Source organism: Microtus ochrogaster, chromosome 18, assembly GCF_000317375.1.
Source record: "Microtus ochrogaster isolate Prairie Vole_2 chromosome 18, MicOch1.0, whole genome shotgun sequence".
Taxonomy (NCBI): domain Eukaryota; kingdom Metazoa; phylum Chordata; class Mammalia; order Rodentia; family Cricetidae; genus Microtus; species Microtus ochrogaster.
Genome location: NC_022020.1, coordinates 64,060,390 through 64,082,016, shown reverse-complemented (window position 1 = coordinate 64,082,016; position 21,627 = coordinate 64,060,390). Strand labels below are relative to the sequence as shown.

Sequence of the window (21,627 nt, the reverse complement as noted above, 5' to 3'; positions counted from 1 at the left end):
TAGTAGCAGATAAATCTCCATCAGATTTATGGAGTACCTCTCATCCACTGAAAGGCCAGAAATAGGAAGGACTGTACAACCCACAGTCCCTGTGTGTAAATGTACTTCTAACAGGAGACTCTTGTGTGTCCTTAGTGTGCAGGAAACACGTGCGAATGAGTGCCTAGTGAGAAGAGCCTTCTAAACAGATGAGACACAGGAGTTCAGGGCTGGCTTGGTCATCAGCGTCAGTTGGGACTGGTTTTGTTGCAGATGAACAGAAAGACACATTGCAGAGTGCGAATGTGTATGAGTATGGCTTAGCCCTGATGTTGACCTGGAGCCAGTAACTGTGAGCACATCTGGGGCCATACTCTAGTCAAAGAATCCACAGTGTTTTTTAGCCAGTGGAGTTGGGCCCTAACGGAAGAGTAGATTCCAGATTATGCACAGAGAATGGAAGCCAAGCTGAAGCACCATGTGGCACCAGACACCTGCTGAAGTCAGTGAGGATGATGGTGTTGAACTAACGTGGGGCTCAGCCAGAAAGAGTTCCCTCCAGGAGACAAGAAGCACAGCAATCTTACTAGGGCCACACTATCGTAAAAGGGGAAATTCCTCCTTAAGGAAGAGTTCCTGTGCTAATGTGAAGGAGGCCAGGAACCACTAGGAACCCCAAGGGTGCTAACAACTAAGTGAAACAACTATATGGGGCATTTCTTGGGCTGAACGTATATTCCCAAGAAGGTTTGGGAATACCTACAGCAGCAGTTTAACAGTGGAACCCCAGGAGATATCACCTGGGGTGATATCTTGGTACAGGGGTACCGTCTTGGATGCCCAAGTTGGATGTCAGTAGTTTTCCATTAACGTCCCTAGGTATAATTAAGAACATTTGCTGTCAGAGACATCCATGTCCTGGTCTCACTGCCACCTCACCATCATTCCACTATTTGTCAAGGATCCGGGTCTTCCAAAGATACCAGCCAAGTGCAAGCGAGAGAGTCTTTTAAAAAAAAAAAAATGAGATAGCCTTGCTGTACTAGTCCAGCCAGTGCTACACAGCAAGGCTGTCTCAATAATAATAATAAGGGTTCCTTGCTGATTTAGGACCAGTGGTTACTGAGTTGCTGTGGGCAAAGTAAGCCCCTGGCCAGGCTGAAGAGTCGGTGGCAACTGTCCTCTGCTGCCACCGCTCCTGTGGGGATACAGAGCAATTGTTCCTCACTCTGCCAGCCCTGACCTGGCCTAGATGCAGACTGACCAAGAGCAGTCGGCCACATATCAGATTGCACAGTCTGTTTTCGGGTCTTACCTGTTCAAAAATATTACCAGTTAGCTAACAGGTCTTTCTGTGACATCACCATGTGCATCAGACAAACTGATTTGTTCTTCAGTTTCTATTCTATTTTTTTATTTTTTTAGTTGCCTCTATGATATTTATACTATAGACCCTGCCTCCTCATTTCAACCTTGGGAATATAAGAGGAGCAGTCGTTTTGTTGTTTCTGATAGGAAATAAAGTCATGTATAATCATATGTGCACATCAGTTGCACACCTGTAACCTGCATGGTTACAGCATGATTCCAGTCCACTTGTATGTCATAAACACATGTCACTGAGCTACACATGCATTCTATACCCAGTGACATTTTGTGCTTTCATTTTCATGATTTTACCCATCTTGGGGTTAATTAACCCTTTTGTAAAATTATTTTTTATTACATTTTTGGTTCATCTACATTTAAAGTGTGTAATGTTTAATTAGAGAAATATCAATGGTAATACCAATTGAATATGCTATCATTCATAGTTTCCTTGACCTGAGATGCATGCCATTAACTGCATTTCAAAGAGAAGGAAACTGAGGCATGCAGATTTAGTCAGGAACTGAGGATAAAACAGGAGGTGTGTGCTAGGCAAGGCTGACCTGGACGTCTGTCCAGAGCCTGTGTGATTCTGACGTGTCTACCACATGGACAGAGTCCCTGTCAGTTAGAGGAGCAGGAAGAGCAGCCTTCTAAGCAGCCTGCAGTCCATAGGACTGAGCTGCTTCAGTGGCTGATAGATTTGTGCCACAGAGTGGGATTCTTTCTCCCACGGATCTGTTTGGAAGCATCTACATCAGGGAACACGAGCCTTATGCACATTTCCTCTGATTACTTATTGATGGTTTTATACCCATTTTATTAGTCCAGACTTACTAATCTGTGGCCTCTGTAGTCAGTAGTCATCATACATGCCCTGATATGTTTGCAGCCTTAACAAGACACATGGCACAAAGTCCTCATTAACTTCCAACATCTAAATTGATCATTTTCTCTCAGTCTCCGTGCATTTCAGAAAATCTGGCTATTGAGTACATCTCTTTACTTATACTAAACATTAAAGTTAAATTTCCTTTTAAATTCCTGAAGTAAAATTAGTCACATGCTTAATTACAGATGAGTTTTATGACCAGAGACCAAACATGCTAGTGTCTGACAAGAGAAGTGCCCTTGGAAAATAGGTGCTAGAGAAACCTGCTAAAGTTCTCTGCTTTTGAAAATCAGTATTAACTTTAATCAAGTACGGTAGAGTTGATTTCTTCTTATGTCATCTGTAGTGAGGATTGGGGCTCAGTCAGCATCTTCCCTGATAGACACTTGTAACCAAGGAATTGCTTAAATGGAAGTGTAGCTATTGTTTGCAGTTACAGTATAACTGGAATTAGAGTATGCACATGTACCTGCATGCATGTGTGCTCACCACATCTGTGCAGGTGCCCACAGAGGCCCGCCTGTGTTCATGTCCTCTGGAACTGGAGCTCCAGGTGGCTCTGCACTGCCTTGTGCTGGAGGGGCACTGAGCTTCCTTAACTACCAAGCTGTCTCTTCAGCCCTGTGGCAACACATCTTTATACTTTGACCACTAGAAGTTCCCACCATGCTCCAGTCCATTGCGGTTCTAGGCTGTGGTGTGTTATTGCTGTCCTGCATCCCTGGAGTGTCCACCTTTCCTTGTACGCACTTATACCCACATCTCCTACAAGAACCCTCTCCTAGGGAGTGGAGATGGGGCGAAAGGGTGTATTAATGTAGAACATTGGAATCTGAGTCAGTGACATCACAGGATGCCAGAGGCATGCAAGAAGGAGCTGAAGGACCTGTGCAGCTGGCTCCACATAGAGGCTCACAGTCATCCTACTCTGGCATATGTCACCTGATGGGCCTAGCATTGAGTCCTTGACAGTCCTTCCTTGTATTGGAATATCTTAAGCTGTGAGATTCAGTGCAGGGGACTAGACAGCATCTCTTGTCTCTGGACCATGCTGGGAGCCTGTGCTTAGTCTGAATGGTAAGGCAGAGTATACAGGAAACCATTTCATCTGTCTGTGCTGGACTTACAATGTGGAAGGTTTTCCTGAAAGGATTACCAAATCAGAAATTCTTACTCCAGTTGGGACAAGTCATAACTGAAATGCCTTCACTGTTTCTACTTTGGGGTGGGGGAGTCCAGAGAAAACTGAGAAGTAAATAATTATTTCTAAAAAGTAACAAAGTAGAGGGAAAATATTTTTATTACAGTCTTTATCTATTAGTTCAGTTAAAGGTTTGTCTGTAGATACCAGCTTCTGGGTTACTAGAAATCCAAAGACATGGCTGTGGCTTAAGAATTCCACACATGAGAGAAGGCATATAAAACTCCAACCAACCACAGGCATTCTGTACACACCATGATGCCCACCCAGGCTGAGGTCCCCTTTGTCAGGCTTAGGACAGCATATGGGTGGGCCCCTGCCCTTGGGACTGTATAGTCAGGCACGCTACTCTGCTCTCCTAACTAACCGTTCCACTGTCCACCCTAGGGCCGGTCCCTTTCCTTCAAGACCTTCCTCATTTGGGTTTTGATCAGCATTTACCAAGGTAAGATGGCTCCTGATTTCACCAGACCAGAGAGAGAATATGTGTGTTAGCAATACTGTGTTCTATTTTTGCCTGCAAATTAAATTTCAATGGTTTAAATTTCTTCAGCAGTTAAGTTTGTTTCTCTGTTTCTCTTGTAGATTGATATTCCAGCGTGGGGATGTGTGCATTGATATTCTGGGGAGAGCTTTTGATTTTGGTTTGATTTTGAAGGTTTTGAATTTTAGAGATAAGGTCTCTTGTAGCCCATGGTAGATTCAGGCAAACTCATTATGTAGCTGAGACTGGTCTTGTTGAAATAGGAGCGGCGGGGCTGCGTCCCCAGCACCCCGCTGCCCCCAAGGCTAGCTTTACCCGAAATAATTACACGGAAACTGTATTCATTTGAACACTGCTTGGCCCTTTAGCTCTAGCCCTTACTGGCTAATTCTGATATCCCGATCAACCCATCTCTAATAATCTGTGAGCACCAGTCTTACTGGGAAGATTCTAGCATACGTCCATCCTAGGTCGGAGCTTCATCGCTTGTGTCTCAGAGAGCAGAGCTATACCCGCGTCTACCCAGGAGCCGGGAACATGGCGTCTCTGCTCCAGACAGCAGAGCTGTCGAGTCTGAGCTCATTTCCTCTTCCTCCCAGCATTCTGTTCTGTTTACTCCACCCACCTATGTTCTAAGCTATGAGCCCAAGCAGTTTGTTTATTACTTATCCAATGAAATCAACAGATTGATATATGACACTCCCACATCATGGTCTTAAACTCTTGATCCTTCTATTTCCATCTTCTAAGTGCTGGGATTACAGTTGTCTATCACCGTGCCCAGTTTGTGTGATGCTAAGGGTCAAACCCATGTCCCCCTTTATACAAAGCAGGTACTCTACCTACTTAGCTGCATTCACAAGCCCCAGACTGATACTTTTTAACTATTGTGTGTCAGCCAATAAGAAAACTCTGTAAGTACTTTTTATATTGTGCTGCACAGTGGCTGTCTGCTAGAGTTCCTGGGAAGGAAGGATTGTCCTAGCATCACTAGCTGCCCGATCAGAGAGCTCATGTAAGACATACTGTGAAGTTGGCTTCTGGCAGATCTGCAAGACTGGCCTGTCCATCCTCACCAGCAGTGGCTGTGCTCCTGGTCCCTGTAACATGTGTGTAAGCCAACCATTCCTGTGCTCCCTTCCAGGTGGCATCCTCATGTTCGGGGCACTGGTGCTCTTTGAGGCAGAGTTTGTCCATGTCATGGCCATCTCCTTCACGGCACTGATCCTGACTGAGCTGCTCATGGTGGCTCTGACCATCAGGACATGGCACTGGCTCATGGTTGTGGCCGAGTTTCTCAGTCTGGGCTGCTATGTCGCCTCACTTGCTTTTTTAAATGAGTATTTTGGTAAGTGCTTGGAGCTTTGATTCATTATCTGTGACGAATTAACCTTTTGTTGTTATCTCTTCAACAGCTTATATTATAGACAAGTCCCAAAGCAGAAAGTTTCACAACACAGAAGTTTGTTTTTATGGAAAGATAAAAATCATATAGTGATTTATAAAATTAAGACCTTCACAGTCCTGTGTATGTTTGCTTGCAATCATTTTCCCTAAAAGAACTGTGCTATTGATGTTTTCATGGTGGAAGCTGATGAGCGCTTCAAGGCAGCCACTTGTGGAGAGGTGGGGGGACCACATGTGTTGTACTTCCTTCTGCTGTCTGCAGAAGTCATAGCAGCCCAGCAGGCAGCCAGGCTCCTCACCATGTGACTAGGGGTCTTCACCAGCACCTCCCTGACTTGGAGTCCAGGGCCTGTTGCTTCTAACACATTCTTTGTGCTAGCCCCAGCCCCAGCTCACAGTGACTTACCAGGTGACCTTGGGACTATGGGGATACCCTGAGCCCTGTGCTCTCAGAAAAGAGATCCTAAGTGAAAAGCACTGTCTCCTGAGGAGTTGCCCATCTGTATCTACACTTGTGTGCCCTCAACATTCCCAATGGCTCCCATGTCCGTTAGCACTGCTCCGCCCTCACCTGGCCCACTCCACTCTGCTCTGCTAGGTTTCATCACTCTTCCTCCCCAGCCAGAGGCTGAGAACGGCAGAAGCCAGGTCGCCTCAGCATGGTCATTGTACCTAATGATACCATGTCTGCTTCTTTCCCAAGATGTATAAAATCACGGCCGAAGGAAAAGATACTCCTTGTGCATCTGTCAGTATAGAAAGGCCCAGCTTCCCAGACTTCAGAGAGTACGCATGCTCCATGCACCCATGCTGTGCTTTCTTGTAGCTGCCTGAAAGTCAAGCAGAGTGCTTCCTGCTCCAAAAAGAAAAGCTCCAGACTTCAGAAAGGAGAAGGCTGTATGTGTCCCTCTTGTGTGTGTTCTCCACACCCATGACAGCGGCAACAGCTGCCTTCATGAGCAGTTGTCCATACAAGTTAGTCACCCACCTGAATAACAAAGCCCTCTAGGTGGTAGATCAGAGCCACAGTGGTGAGTTCACTCGCTGTAGGCCGTCAGTCTTTAGAGCTGGTGGAGTGACACAGGTGGGAATGGATCAGCCTGAAGTCCACATTGCACTTGACGTATAAGAAAGGGCTTTCAAATGACCATCAGGTGTGGCAGGGTTCTAGCACAGATCCAGGGGATGTCTGGGCATTTGCTTCCATATTGCAGTGATGTAATTATTAAATTGCCATTCTCCTTAAAAGATTATGTGGCAACAGGCAATGAAATGCAAGTTGAAACTCCCAGCACAAGTGCATTTCCTGCTAACATTCTACTGCTTTTTAATGCATTTCTCCGGTAAGTAGCTAACTAACCACTGAAAACGCCTGAGCCTCTTTCCTTCTTCCTTCATCTGCTTTTTCCATGTTTTCTCTCGGCACAGGTATAGGCAGAGTATCTTTTGGCGCTTTCTTAGGTAGGTAAAGTTATTATTCCCTTCCAGAGTACAGACTTTTAGCAAAAAAGCATTGGTTTGGCACGGCAGGCTAATTCTTGAAAGCCAGTTTTCCTCTGACTTAGCACTCCTCACCCACTGAGCCCTCGCGAACCCTCCCTGAGTGGCACAGTGTGCTCCTTGCTGTAGGTGCCAGCTAGAGACTGGGCGCTGAGCTCCAGGCCCTGCGTGAGTCTGTTACTCCAGTGAGCGGACCCTCTTATCCCGGCGTTGACAGGGTTTGTGGACCCCTCAGCACAAGTGAGGCTTTCCCACCTGTCTTGCCATGAGGACTTTGGTGGCCTTGTAACCACAAGCGAGCTATGTCCTCTGTAAATCATGCTGAAAGTGCCGTCTGCCCTGTTAGCCAGCTCCAGGCCTTCCCAGTGCCAGGATGTGCTTGCTCCCTGTGCAGAGAGAAGCACGAGTTGGACAGGTCAAGGTCAAGGCAGACCTGTGTGCATGGCCCCGGTGGAGCCCATGACTCTGGGGATCTTGAGGGGCTCAGTCTGGGCTGGGAGCTCCTGTGCAGCTCTCAATCTCTCTCTCTCCTCCCGACAGATGTTGCCTTCATCACAACCGTGACCTTCTTGTGGAAAGTGTCAGCCATCACTGTGGTCAGCTGCCTTCCACTCTACGTGCTCAAGTACTTGAAGCGGAAGCTGTCCCCTCCCAGCTACTCCAAGCTGTCCTCCTGAATATGGCATGAGGCCAGGTAGAGATACTCCTGCGCTGGGCAGCGTGAGGGACTGGCCCTGCTGGTGGGCTTGAGGGCTGAGTTCCCCCGGCTCTCCTCCCGGTATCTGTACTGTAGCAGCGTGAACAGCTACTGAAAGGAAGTGATTGCTTCAGCACGGCTGGGCAGGATTTAGTTCCTGAGCACCGAAAGCTAATTTCTGCAGTGTCCCCTCACGCGGCTCCTTCCTTTGATGGTGTACTGTAGAAAGCCATTGCTGCTCAGACTGGAGGTGCCATGCCTGCACATGCCACCGCGCCACAGCAGACAGTGGACCTGCTCGTCCATCCTGACACTGGCACACTCCTCTTCAGACACAGTTTTGCTTTTCACTGGACACCACACACATAACAAGCCCAAGTGGCCAAGCAGTGACACTTCTGGTATCCTAATTCCGTTGCAGCTATGAATGTAAACCGTTCCTTGAGGCACTGCTGTTAGCCGATAGGTTTTTATACCATGAAACCATATTCAAAACCGTTTACGTAGAACTCAGCTGTCCTGTGCAACTCACAGCACCACAATGCTTTGCTTTCTGAGTAGGGGTTCCTAGACGACATGGCTTTACCTCAGCACTCTGAGCTTGTGATGGCAGATCCTCTGTCGAAGGCGCACTGAGGGCTGGTGGGAGTTCCCTAGGGGCATGCTGGGCTCACTTCGCCCCATGCATTGTGTGCGTGCAGCTCTGCACTGTGCAGTGTGTGTCTGCCACACACACAGTGGGCCTTGTGACCTTAGCTCTCCCCACTGTGCGGCAGGCTGTGGGAGTCTCCTTTGCACTAGTTTTTTTGTATGTGCCTGTGCTCTTCAGCTTGACTTCCCTCAGATGTAGGCCCTAAGACCCTGAATTCCTTGGGGGAGGACAAGCTGCGTGAGCAGAACACTGAGGACGTCCCCCTCACAGGCTGTGGGTCTGTGTAGGACCCGCCCCAGGCTTCTGTGAGTGCTGCTTTTCAGAGAGAAACTCTGTGGCGTAAATAAAGCTTCATTTGTCCCTATAGTGCCTTTTGACTTGACCGCCTTTGTTATTAGTAAGGAACCTTCTGGGTATTTAAGTATTTCCAGAACTGCCGTCAGGAAAAGCTGTTTCTGACATTCCCCACAAGGTGTCACTGTTTGTTGTCAGTTCACAGGCTGGTTCTCTTTGTTGAAAGAGGGAGTCCAGAGGCCACTGACCAACCTATCTGACTGGACTTCACTGATGCAGTGGGAATTAAGGGTGTTGGATTCACAGCAATGCCAGGGGGCCACGAGGCGAGGGCAGGCACATTGCTTAGGTCAGGGTGTGAACTGACTGCAGATCACTCACTGTGTGTGCTGTTTTGAAATAGAGCTCACACGGGAAGCTAGACCAGAAGGCAGTAAAGAGTTGCAGGCAGCCTTGGAGAATAGCACCGTGAGTCTCTGGGGCTCAGCAGCTTCCACACAGCAATGGGATACAGAGAAGGAGAAGTAGTTGGCCTTTGTATCTTCAGAGGCTGAGATGCACGAAGTCCTAGTTAGAGACTGTGGGAAGCCTATGTGGTTGCTCCTCCATGAAGTGAACATAATCTCCCCCTCAGGGTGCTGCTGTCCGGGTCAGATGAGGCGGCGGCGGGAGGAAGCCCTGAGCAGATGCCTGGCACACAGTGACTCAGAAGGCTGTGTAGCATTGCTCCTTGGCTGGACTGAAGAAAATGACTGCTTAATAAAGGATTGTTTGACCTGATCTAGCTCAGGCCTGCAAAGTAGCTCTTCAAGTGTCAGGGAAAGAGGCACCTTGAGGAGCAGCGCTGTGTGTTTCTCCTGGCTTCTAAGACAACCTCGCTGAGTGTAGTTTTAAATTCTGGAGCTATGTCGGCTCCAGAAGTTCTCCTGGACAGGCTTGCCTGCTGATGAGCACTGTCTAGCCCTCACAGGACTTCTGCAGGCCTGCTCCTCTGCCTTGTGCAAAGAAAGGGCCCTGGTCTCCACCTCCCTCCCCATTGGAAGCTCTAAGGCAGGAAACTTTCACAAGTTCCTCCAGTACACAAAGGCATGTGACAGACATGGTCTTGCTCGTTACACAGGAAAGTGTAGATGTAAGGGAGCTAGCAGGACAGATAGCAAGTGGAGAGACTCCCTGGAAAGACAGAGTTGAGCCAAGACCAGAAAAGATCCATTCACTCCAAGAAGGAAACAGCTCTGGGATCAGAGGAGCAGATGGAGTCAGAGTACAGAACAGTGGAGCCGAGCGTAAGGGTGGCTCGGGAAAGGACAGTGAGGCGGGCATGGTGGGCGAACAGAGGGAGAATGAGCAACTGGACAGTGGGCAACTGGATAGATAAATGGGCTGGCGTATAGATAGCAGGTGGGTGGATGGATCAATGGATGGCTGGGCGCTCCAGCAGGTGAATAAATGAGTAAGCAGATAGACAGGTGGACAGATGAATGGATGAACAGATGGACATAGATGGGTGGGTGGCTGGATGAGCTTTGATGACCACGTAACATTTCAGCCTAGGACCACCAGGCTTTTCCTTCTGGCCTCACTGTGTTCCCACAGAACCATGACATTGTTAAAACGGCCCCAGGCTCCTTCCCGTGGTGCTCAGAGTAGCCAAGAGGCCAAGTGCTGCTCCACCTCCGAGGGAGGCCGGCCTGAAGACCCGTCCTCATGGACAGCATCCTGGCATGATGAGTATACCAGAGGCCTTAGTCAAAAGACAGGTGATCCAGCTGGGCAAAAAGCAAAACTAGCAACATTCTGTACCGAGACAAGAGTGGGCTGAAAGCAGACGGATGGGGCAGCTGCAGTGTGCTACCAGGAGGTATCAGGAAGCCAGTGGCCATAGCAATATCATTCACCATTAACTGCATATAAAAGTATCCCTTAGGCCGGGCGGTGGTGGCGCACACCTTTAATCCCAGCACTCGGGAGGCAGAGGCAGGCGGATCTCTGTGAGTTCGAGGCCAGCCTGGTCTACAAGAGCTAGTTCCAGGACAGGCTCCAAAGCCACAGAGAAACCCTGTCTCGAAAAAAAAAAAAAAAAGTATCCCTTAGGACAAAGAGAGCACTTGGTGGAAATTGCGCTAAGGTGAAGTGGATATGTGAAAGAACACTCTGGTCTCGGCAGGCCAGTTGCCCTCCTCAGCAGAGCTGGTTTCTTTAGTTTTTAAAGGTTTTTGTCTCTGTGTACATACAGGGTGGGTGGTGCATGCACTTGTGTGTGCAGGTATGCATACACATGCACACGTGGAGGCCCGAGGGGATATCAGGAGGCCTGTTCCATTACTCACTGCCTTATTCCCTTGAGACCAGGTCTCTCACTTAGCCTGGGGCTAGGTTGGTAGCCAGCGTGTCCCAGGATCCTCCCATCTGCCTCACGGTGCTGGGGTTACAGGTGCAAACAACCACACCTAAATATGTAAGTAGGTGTTAGGGTCTTAAACTAAGGTCTTGCTTACATAGCACGTGCTGTTGCCGCTAACGCATCTCCCCACCTCTGTGACTGGCATCTTTACCTCTGTTGGTAGTAGCAAATCTGGAAGGAGAGAGAAATCAAGGTGGTGATGTCAGCCCATCACACTAGCTGGGTGCCCAGCCCGCTGCAGAAAACACAGCAGAGTGGCCGTGTGCTGACTCAGTAACGGCCCCAAAGAAGCTCAAAGCCAGAATCAAGTAGACATGCTTGACACGTGGCTGCAATTCCAACATGTGGAAGACTGAGGCAGGAGGATTATAAACTCAAGGGCATAACAAGGCCGTTTCACAAATCCAGAATCAAATGGCCTACTTCTAAAGAAGGTGGAAGGGGATGGTTAGAGAAATTCTACATTGCTTTCAATGAAGTGGAAATGTCAGGATTTGAGAGATGCAGTTAAAGCCATGCTTGAGGGACTTGCAGGTTTAAATGCTTACATGAGAGGGGAAGTCTAAAATCAAGGCTTCATTTTGGGGAATCTAGGGAAAACAGCAAAGTGCACTTAAACAGAAAGAAGAAAAATGATGAATGTCAGCAAAGAAAGGTTGACACTGGAGGCAGTAATCCCAAAAGCCAGCTCTGAAGATGAGCTGAGCTCCATCTATCTGCCCCACGTGCTGAGAAGAGACCAGATTCCCGTGCTTGGGTTCGGTCGATGAGACTGCAGCACACTCGTGTGAAAACATGCCTGAGAACATGAGAAAACTCAGCAGTCGGCCCATGGTCTGCTGGAGCAGAAACTCACCAGGGAGTGTTAGACCAAAGCTGCGCTCTTGAAGTGGACAGGAGGCAGGGAGACACAGCAAGGGACCAGGATTGCCGTGTCCCCTTCCTTCTGGGCACACCCTAGTGGCCTCCCTCTAGGCCCCATCTCTGACTGAGCCTCACAGTTCCCTCAGGCACCACCTCCTGGAAACCACACGTGAGCCTTTGGAGGGACACTAGTGGCATTCTTGGGGCTTGCAAGGTGGGCCTCCCAACATCCTGTGGCAGGCAGTAGCAGCTCTGTACCCCACCATTTCTGGTCCTTACTGTACATGGTAGACAGTGGCGGGGTTCTTCCCCACAAATTAAAGTTTCCTATGAATCTGTATTCAAAGTAAAAAGTTTTAAAAGCAACAAAGATCTGCTGAGGACTGAGAGATCTTCTGCTGAGTGGTCATCTGGTCAGTGGTCAGACCCTGGCCCGAGCATAGGAAGTGAGCTCAGTCCTAGGCTGTAGCCCTGCAGAGCCCTTTAGTTTTTCTGGAAGGAAAGCCAGTTGGTAAGACCAGTCGGCTGTGAGCAGACATGAGAGTGGCAGAGATGCATAGCTTTGCAGACAGCTCCCTTGTGGGCCAGTCCCTGTGAGCCAGCCCAGATGGGAAGAACCTGTGGGCCAGGAGTCCTATGTCTTAGGAAATGCCTGCCTGCCAAAGCTTCCAGCCTTGTGTTGCCAAGGAACAGGACTCCCCAGGATGGCAGAGGGCACAGTGGGCACCAGGAGGGAAGCCTGCCAGTCTCAGAGCTGTCCTGCAGAATGTTCCTGGACCCCACGAGGACTTTGTCCTTGGCACCCTCTTTCCCACCACATTTGGAGTCTGGCACCTCCTGCCACTGGCACTCTTGAGGGTAGAACTGGCCTTGCAAGCCTTCACGCGTCAGGAAAACAGCATAGCACCGCAGGCCTGCTCGGAGTGTGCAGTGTCAATAATTAAGGGCTGCAGAAACTGAGGCACAGAGGAGTTCAAGGGGTTTCTCAGAGTGAGGGGACCAGACCTTGCACACAAGAGTGGTACACACGTGAACCTGGCTGTGCCTAGTACACTGCTTCTCAAGCCACGGGTCCGCATCCATGTAGGCCCCTAAATCACCCTTGCTAGTACATGCAGGCCCATATAGAGACCTGAAGGGGTGGGAGGGGAAGAGCTGGACATAGACAAGCACCTTTGTCCTCCCTGCTGGATCTGCACCCCACAGCCCTCAAGTATTCCCAACCTGGGCCTCCGCGGGATCTAGTCAGTTCTGGCCTCTCCACCCTTCTCATGCAAGACTGACTGCCCTCCACATTCCTAAATCAAAACTACCTGGCTATGAACACAACTACACAACCATGCCAAGCCCTGCATTCTCCCTTCATCTCCTTGTAAGTGTCCACAGGACTTGGCAGAAGGCCCAATGGGACATGATCTGTTCAGCTTTGGGCATTGGTCAGTGACTTGATCGAGTGGGATGTTTGTCTGGGAAGGATCCTAGAGGGAAAACTCCAGCTCTAGGTTCCAGTCAGGCACGGGCACCAACCTGTGTCATCGCATGGTGCCTTTTAGCAGTACGTAGACGCCAGGTTATAGAATGCCTTCTCCCACCGCTGTGCCTCCCACAGCCTGCATTGGCACAGCCAAGTATAGGTGTAATTCCAGATCATCCCAGGAGGGGGCAATAGAACCCAAGAAACGGTGCTTCCACGTTGCTCTAGCCGCCCAGGCTTTGGTCGGGTTAAGTCAGCTAATGGACAGAACGAGCACTCCCTCTGGGCCCGCATCTTCATGGGGTCCTGGGTTGTTCTGATGGGAACATGCTGCTCACAGACACTTGCGTGTAGATGGTATCTGGTTTTGCCTGAGTGGGAAGCCTATTTCCCTCTGCAGTGAAGCCCCAGTGTCTGAGTTCCAAGTGCCTGGTTCTTGTGGGAAAAATCTAAGAGATACGCCCAGGACCTGGGCCTGGGAATGTCATAAGATGCCAGTCATCTGGGAGGTCCTGTTTATCTATGGAGGCACGGGTCTCGGATGGGGGACCAAGGTTTCCTTTTGTTATGCTGATCCTGAACACGGCATTATTGACAGAATCTTTCAGAACCCATCACGAGACAGAAAAGAGCCAGGCATCTTTTAGTAACACTTTGAGTCTTCCAGAGTTTCTGTGCTGCAGGCTGCTTCCTACCCCTGCAGCCCAGATAGCACTGTGCTCAACACACTAGCAGCTGGTATGCTCCCTACAGACCCAGGGGGAACTGTGGCCTCAACCTAGATGCGCACACAGATCTGTGTGGGAAGCTTTGCAAGTAGGGAGCTCACTGGCAAATGTCTGAGGTCTTCCAGAAACCCCCCACCAGGGAAAAGGTGCCATGGGTACCACTCCCCTTTGGAGGAGGGAGAGTGAGGCCTTAAAGGCCCCTCACATGTAGGTCAAGCTCTGCACAGGAGATTACCCTGGGTCAGGACCATTTCCTTTCAATTATGCATCTGGCTCCCACGTCCTCAGGGTGCTGTTAATTGTTGGTATCTCTCTTTCTGTAAAGAGTCCTTTGTAGCCCCTCGAGGTTGTGGAGCTAACATTACCTGCTGTAGGTCTGCTGGAGAAAGCGCTGCTAGTTTTCTTAATTTCGGTGACTAATGGTGTGTTCGTATCACTCATGCAGAGCTTCCCAGGACCTGTCCCTTCAATTCACAGCACACACGCAAAACTTCCCGAGACAAACCTCCTCATGTTCATTTCATACTTGCAGAGCTTCCTAGGACCAAGGAAACAAACTGCTGGCGTGGAGCTAGATGGCATGCTAGAGACAAGGAGGGAGCGGGCTAAGTCTTCAGCTAGGAGTTAGGCGGCTATGCCGAGGGCAAGCATAAAGCTGTAGAATACCCAGACACATCGGGACAGGGAGCCCGGGAGCCAGAAATGGGAGGGAGGGGTATCTTGGGAGGCTTAACAGGTCTCCTGATACAGTACACTGAAACTGAGGAGAACCCCTTCCCTGGGCTGCCTGCTGACATCCTGCCCTGTGGACCTCTTGAACACTAAACAACACAGCAACTGTCTGCCATACCCCCCAGGGCCAACTTAGCCTCTCTTGAGGATCTGATTGGCTTCTCCCTTATTGCCACACCCCCCCCCACAGACCACCTACAGGCTCTCACACTCTCTCACCCTTGAGATGCACCAGCCTGAGTGTTCTCAGCTCTGAGAAAAGAGACTCATATCCCATTTCCAGAGCCTACAGCTCACATGCCCACACAAGTCCTTGGTAGCAAGATGGACTTCATAACCATGAAGGAAATGCATTTCCTAGTGGGCAGCTTGCTCACTCATTAGCCAAGATCTCCAAGGGACTCTGGTTCTTTCCAGTTAGGCAAAAGCAGAGCCTTCAGTGCCACCTGCTGCTGTCACTGGCCATGTCCTTACTGTCCTTACTGGTTTCAAACCCCAGAACTCCAGGATACCTGCCCCAGCCCCATGCCCCTTGTCCTCATCTAGGCTGGGCATTAGTACTGAATCTGCAGAGGTTTGCACTGCCTGTCCTCAGGCCTCCTGTGAAGACCAAATGTGAGAACACAGTGGCCTGAGGACCAGAGCCCTCGCTAGGTGCTTAAGAAGTGACCGGGCACCACTGGTGGGGTCCAAGGCGTGGTAGGCAGTATGGAGAGGGTGCAGAGAAATTAAACGCATGTGACAAGACGCAGAGGAGCTCGAAGGTCAGCTGGTCACTGCGGCATGTGTCTCTGGCTACTGCTGCTCGAGAAGCCGAGGCAGGAGGATCATCTGAGCCCAAGAGTTCAGAACAGCCTGGGCAACACAACCAGATATGGCCTCAGAAAGGAAAGGAAAGATAAGGAGGAAAGGGGGAAGAAAGAAAAGGAAAGAGGAGGGTAGGGGAAAGAGAGTAAGGGAAGGAGGGGGAGGAGTGAGGGAGAGGCAGGAATGGAGGGGGAGAGAGGTGGAGGAAGCGGGGAGAGGGAGGGGGGAACGGAAAGCAAGCAATCCAATCAGACATTCTATTTAGCCTTTGAAAAGGAGGGGGGCCCCTGGCATGTGCTGTAACATTGTAGAACTCAAGGGCCTTTGCTGCGTGAAGCAAGCCTGACAAGAAGGGCAGGTAAGAAAAGGTTCCATTAAAAACTATAGACATATATACATACATACTGTGTAAGATGTGTTTTGCTTGCATGTAAGTGTGTGCTGTGTAGGTGCCTGTTGCCTGCAGAGGTCCGAAGAGGGCACTGGGATCCCCTGAAACTAGAGTTAAGGGTAGATGCTGAAAACAGAAACTGGCTCCTCTGTATGAGGTAATCCCCCATCCCCAGTGCGAAGCCACCTCTCCAGCCCTCCAGTCCCCAGAAACCACCTCCTCCCCAGCCCTCCAGCCCCCAGGGTACCAGATCTTTGAGAAAGCAGTCAAGTGCTGGGAATCCTGCATGGACAAGATGGGGACAAACTCAGCTTGGGAAGACAAATCCCAAAGGCAGAAGTGGAACCACGTCATGGAATACACACACTTAAAATGGGCTTCATTGGGGCTGAGGAGAGATGTGGGAAGCTATTGTCATACAAACCTGAGGGCCTGAGCTCAGATCCCCAGACCCAGAGCTTGGCACATCCTTGATCCCAGCATTCCTGAAGCTGGGTAGGTGGTGGACAGGAGAATCCCCAGAAGCTTGGGAGCCAGCAAGCTTGGAGCATGCAGCCATGATCAAGAGACAGGTGGAAGGTCAGGACACTTGATGTAACCCCCCCCCCACACACACACACACACGGCATGGCATGGCATGGGAATGCCTGTATACATTCATACCCAAAACATTTTTTAAATGGTTCAAAATAGTCAATTTCATGTTATGTTTATTTTTTTAACAGTTTTGAAAAAGTAAAACTCCTTTAAAAAAGACTTTCTGGATAGAGTCTGAGCCCTGGGGAAAGCCCCAGGCTCAGAGGGGACAGCCTGGGCATGCTATGTTGGTAACTCAAAGCCTTACTGCAGAGAGACTTATGTTCATTTACACTTTGGCAAGATGCCACTTCCTGTTTCCAAGAAGAAATAAAGAGCTGAACAGACTTATAAAAAGCCCCACATCTTCTTGGACATCAAACGGCCCCACACAACCTCTTGATGGGTTGGGTGTAAATGAAGCAGAGACACATGGATTAAATTCCCCTTGCAGTTTGCTCCAGTTTAAAAATTAATGGAAAAGTGCCTGGCAAAACTTGTTTAGAGCTTTATTGAACCAAAACAGTTTAAAAATAGTTTGGGAAGCTGGGCCTGCGCTGGGTGGATGGAGCTGCGTCTCGCCAGGCTGCGGAGCTCCTGGGGCAGCCGGAGCCACAAGCTCTGCAGTGGAGAAAACTGCCACCCATGAGAAATGAAGGCAGTCATTTGATATTAGAGAAGGAAAAGAAAAAGCGCAGCCTCATTACCTAGGGCTGGGGGCAAAGTGGCTCACCGTGGGCTACAGCTTAATTAAAATAGTCCGGGAAAGCGAATGTTTGAAGACGCTTACAATGCTGCCATCAGAAAACGGGTGTTTCTCATTATAAACATTTTGCTATTAAAACAAAACAAAACAAAAGGCCCTATGAGTTTGAAAGGAGCAGACCTGCAAACACAGGGCAACCCTAGGAAGTGGCTCCAGCAGCCCCTGCCAGCCTAGAGGGAGAAACAGGAAGTGGCTCCAGGAGCCTCTGCCAGCCTAGAGGGAGAAACAGGAAGTGGCTCCAGGAGCCTCTGCCAGCCTAGAGGGAGAAACAGGAAGTGGCTCCAGGAACCCCTGCCAGCCTAGAGGGAGAAACAGGAAGTGGCTCCAGGAACCCCTGCCAGCCTAGAGGGAGAAACAGGCCTTCTCATGATGGCCATTTCTCCTACAGAGTGGAGCAAAGAAGTCAGATCAGACTGCCTACAAACAAACCTAGGTGCAGCAGGTGAGGTCATCCCCAACCTCCAGCTGCTTTTGCTGCCCTGGCCAGCGGCACCTTCAGGTGCAGACACAGATCTGTCCGCAGCCTACTAGGAAGAATACATGAATTTAACCAACCTGCAGCAAGAGCCGGTAGCCTTGCCCAGTACACACTTACACACCAGTTTTCCCAGAGACATCTTCTTGAAGGGAGTGTTTCTCCTGCCCGGCATGTCAGCGAGGCCCAGAGGACACAGTGGGCTGTGACGGTGTCTCAGTCCATCACCATTTCCATCCTTCCTGGTGGGAGGGGTGTGTGCTTTCCGATACCCCTCCAAAGTTGTTCTTTTGATGCATGCGAAGGAAGAGGAGATACTGGCCAGCTACATCTCGTTGCTACTGTACCTAAGCCATGGCTCTGGGTTCTGTAGGCTCCTATCAGATGTTAGGAGGAGGATCCCGAACCAGACCGGAGTGAGCCCAAAGAGGAAGTGATTCTGCCACAAGGTGAGATGTTCTGGGGCAGGTTTCCATGGATGCTGGAGCAGGGCTCAGCCTGATCTCAGATTCTGACCCTGGACTGGGTCTCCTGTTAAGTGGCTTCCTCAATTGGGGTAGCCTGGAGCTTGAGACCCTTCGGCCTGTGGTAGGGAAGAACACTGAGTGGCTAGTTTCTATCAGGCACCCACCTGAAGCCAGGGCAGGTCGTGAGAGGTGGGCAGGCAATGACCCATGTCAAATTAGGACCTTCCTCCAACAAGTATCATAGGATGGGTCATGCATGCAGCACTGGGCAGGAGTGACCTGGCTGCTGTCCCTGTTGGGGCACTGGCCCAGAAAGAATGTCACCCACTTTCTCCACAGTAGTGTTTTGAAAGAGAGCTGAAGGGGGTGGTCCCTCGCCCCCCAGAAGAAGGAAAGTAGCATTCTGGATATGACTGTGGTGTGCTATGGCACTGTGTTCAAATACTGAGCATGATGGCTGGCTTTGGCTGTTAACTTGAGGACATCTGGAATTAACTACAACCTAAGCAGTTGGGTCCACCTGTGATGGAATCTTTTTTCTTAATTAAATCATTTGAAGTGGGAAACCTGACTAATACAAATTTTGGTCATGTTCTGTGAAGGGGCAGAACTTAGAGAATAAAGGGGATTTATTAGAATGGTTTACAGACTGTGGTCCAGCTAATCCAACAATGGTGTCTGCCCGTGGTGGGCCCAAGAATCCAGTGGTTCCGTCTGAGAGGCTGGACGTGTCCGTGGGTCATCAGTATATGACAGAATCCTGAAGACACAGACTCGAAAGCCAGTGGAGGAATGGATTTCCCCTTGAGCGAAGAAGCAGGCCTCCTTCTGTGTCCTTCATTAGAGGCTGTCAGCAGAAGGTGTGGCTCAGGTCAAAGGTGGGTCTTCTTCCCACTTCAAAAGATCTAGATTAAAAGTGGGTCTTCCCTGCTGGCCATGGTGGCACATACATTTAATCCCAGCACTCAGGAGGCAAAGGCAGGCTGAGCTTTCTGTAAATTCAAGGGCAGGCTGGTCTATACAGCAAGTTCCAGGACAGCCAGAGCTACATAGTGAGACCCTGTCAAAAAAAAAAAATCTGTATTTCCACTTTCAATGATTTAATTAAGAAAAACCCCTCCCAGGTGTGCCCAGCCACTTGGGTTTTGTTAATTCCAGATGTAGTCACATCGACACCCAAGAACAGCCACCACAGTGAAGTAGGCCACTTTAGAAAGAAAGGAAGATCATTTCTGCTCACAGTTCTAGAAGTCCATGGTCCTGTGTCTGTCTAGCAGAATTCCAAGGCAGCACAGGGCAATTCCTAAGGAGAGACACGGAGCAGATGTTCAGTTCTGGGGTCTCACCCAGTCGTCAGAGGGCTCCTCTAAACATGGCCCGATGCACTTCCTCTACCCTGTTAATGCCACTCAGTGGGGTGAAGTTTCACTGAGCCCCTGGGGATCACTCAGGCCATGGCCAAGCCACAGTAACTGATGTCCTGAAGGGACAGTACCAGGGACCACAGGGACTAGCCTTAAATGGATAGGTCAGAAGTTCAAAATCAAGGTATCAGTGGGGCCAACCTCCCTGAGACCTGGGGAGGATGGGAGTTTCTGCCTCTTCCGGTCCTGGGTGGACTTCTAGTATCCTCTGCACCCCTTGGCTGGCAGAATGCCCCCCCCAGCTCTGGCTTTCTCCTCTTTGTCTGACGTGGGTCACGCTCTCTTCTTATGAGAAGTTCTGGGTTGAGAACTCCAGTGGCTTCATCTTAGCCACCTCTCTATGACCCCATAACTAATGAGCTCCCATGCCCAGGTGCCAGGGGTCAAGTCCTTCCTCAAGAGTGAGGCCATGCATCCTTCACAGCTGCCCTGTGAGGCAGAGCCTGTTAGCATGGCACTACAGGTAGATGAGGAACAGTCTGTGGGAGACCAGCTCGCAGCAGGAGGACGGATGAGCTGTGCTAACCCATCCCCCAAGGAATTGGCAAAATTACTTTTAAACCCCTATTTAAAGTCTCTGGAAAGGAACAGACACCCCAAAGTCCCTAAAACGGGCCCAGGGGCAAACAGTAAATGAAGAAGCATCTGTGGAGAGAAACCCTGTGGGGATTTAATGAGAGAGGGGGCCTCTGTGGCCTCTGCACAGCCCCTCCCCCACTGGCTTCTTCAGTTTCTTAGCTTTGCTGTGGAAGAGTGGCGCATTGTGTTTGAATGCCTGCTCTGGTCTGCCAAGATGGGAGCTGCTCTGCCAAGCGAATGGCAGGCTGCTCCACAGCGTGGAATGCTGGGAGGATACATGGCTTTGTCACCTCAGCCCAGGAGAGGGGCAGCAAAGCCATTGGACTGAAGAAGGGTTCTCACACCCAAGTGCACAGCTCCTAGGAGGGATGTGGTCTAGATCGAGGTTTGTCTTCATCCCTGTTCTGGCTCACCTCTTCCTTGGGAGAGACAGCTGTTGTCTTCTCTCAGAGGGTTTGACGTCACAGGCAGCAGAACTTGGTGACGCTCACACCTAAAGTCACTCTGGAGAGACCAGGGAGTCATGGAGGAAAAATACGCAGTCTGGAGTTCAGGAGGACTAGTGGTCCAGAGAGAACCAGAGAAAGCCGATGCTGAGGGGACCCTCCCTGAGCTCGGGGTGGCAGCAAGCATGGCTCCAGAGTGGAGACACAGTGTAATAGCTCATTGGTGGAGCAATGTATGCTCCAGAAGGTTGCTGAAAATGACACCCCACTCCAATGCCTGTCAAAAGTATATAACGGGAATAAAGTCTGTGAGAACAGGGTCTCTTCTGAGACCTCGTCAGGCAGGTGACTGTGGGAATCTCTCAGCCATGCCTCCCGAGGGAGCAGTATCTGGCTGATAGTGCTGGGGGGGGGCTCAGATGTGGTTCCTCACAATGGTGCTTCCTAGGTCACTGACAATAAGCCTATTAACCAATTAATGAGCTAATCAGGGTTATCTAGTAGGCCTGAGCATGGCAAATATTGCAGACTGGTCTTACGCACTCCCCTGCCCTCCCCCTTCCTAACTATTAGATTCCATTCCTAAAGCTAGCCACAGGGTTGTAGGAGAGTGTGGAGATTCTGTAATGCCTCGTCTAAACTGGCTCGTTTCCAACTCCTGAGATGTGCAAAGAAACACAAGCCGTACGCATCAAAACACAGAAGATAGAAATTGTCCGTAAGAATCATCGGGCGCTATATTTAACCAAAACAAGAATACGAAAACCTTAAACTCTCCTCTGTTACTAAGCCCACGGATCTGGAGGAAAGCTTGGTTAATGAAGAGGTAGCATGAGGAAATCCCAGCAAACTCCAAAGAAGGTGAACTCTAAATAGAGTCCACCAGCAGAGAAAAGGCGCTGCAGAGCAGAAGCCAGTGGGATCTCCAGAGCTGGAAGGCACAGTAACCCAGTTACTGCTGTAAATGGTCTCACAATAGGGCCTCCGCCATCCATCTGAGCTGGCATGAAAAAAGAACGG

At 49.9% G+C, this 21,627-nt stretch overlaps 1 protein-coding gene across 2 annotated transcripts in view; it reads left to right on the top strand.

Moving 5' to 3' along the window:
• Positions 1–8,546, top strand: part of Atp9b (ATPase phospholipid transporting 9B (putative)) — a 204,261-nt gene extending 195,715 nt beyond the window's left edge. Inside the window, exons 28-31 of one of the 2 annotated variants that reach the window (XM_005356312.3) lie at positions 3,828–3,885; positions 5,069–5,272; positions 6,760–6,792; positions 7,372–8,546. In XM_005356312.3, the coding sequence (XP_005356369.1) occupies positions 3,828–3,885; positions 5,069–5,272; positions 6,760–6,792; positions 7,372–7,508 (432 nt within the window). In that variant the 3' untranslated portion in view covers positions 7,509–8,546. The remainder of the gene's footprint in view (positions 1–3,827; positions 3,886–5,068; positions 5,273–6,759; positions 6,793–7,371) is intronic. The other variant, XM_005356314.3, reaches the window with a different exon arrangement.
• The last annotated feature ends 13,081 nt before the right edge of the window (positions 8,547–21,627 follow it).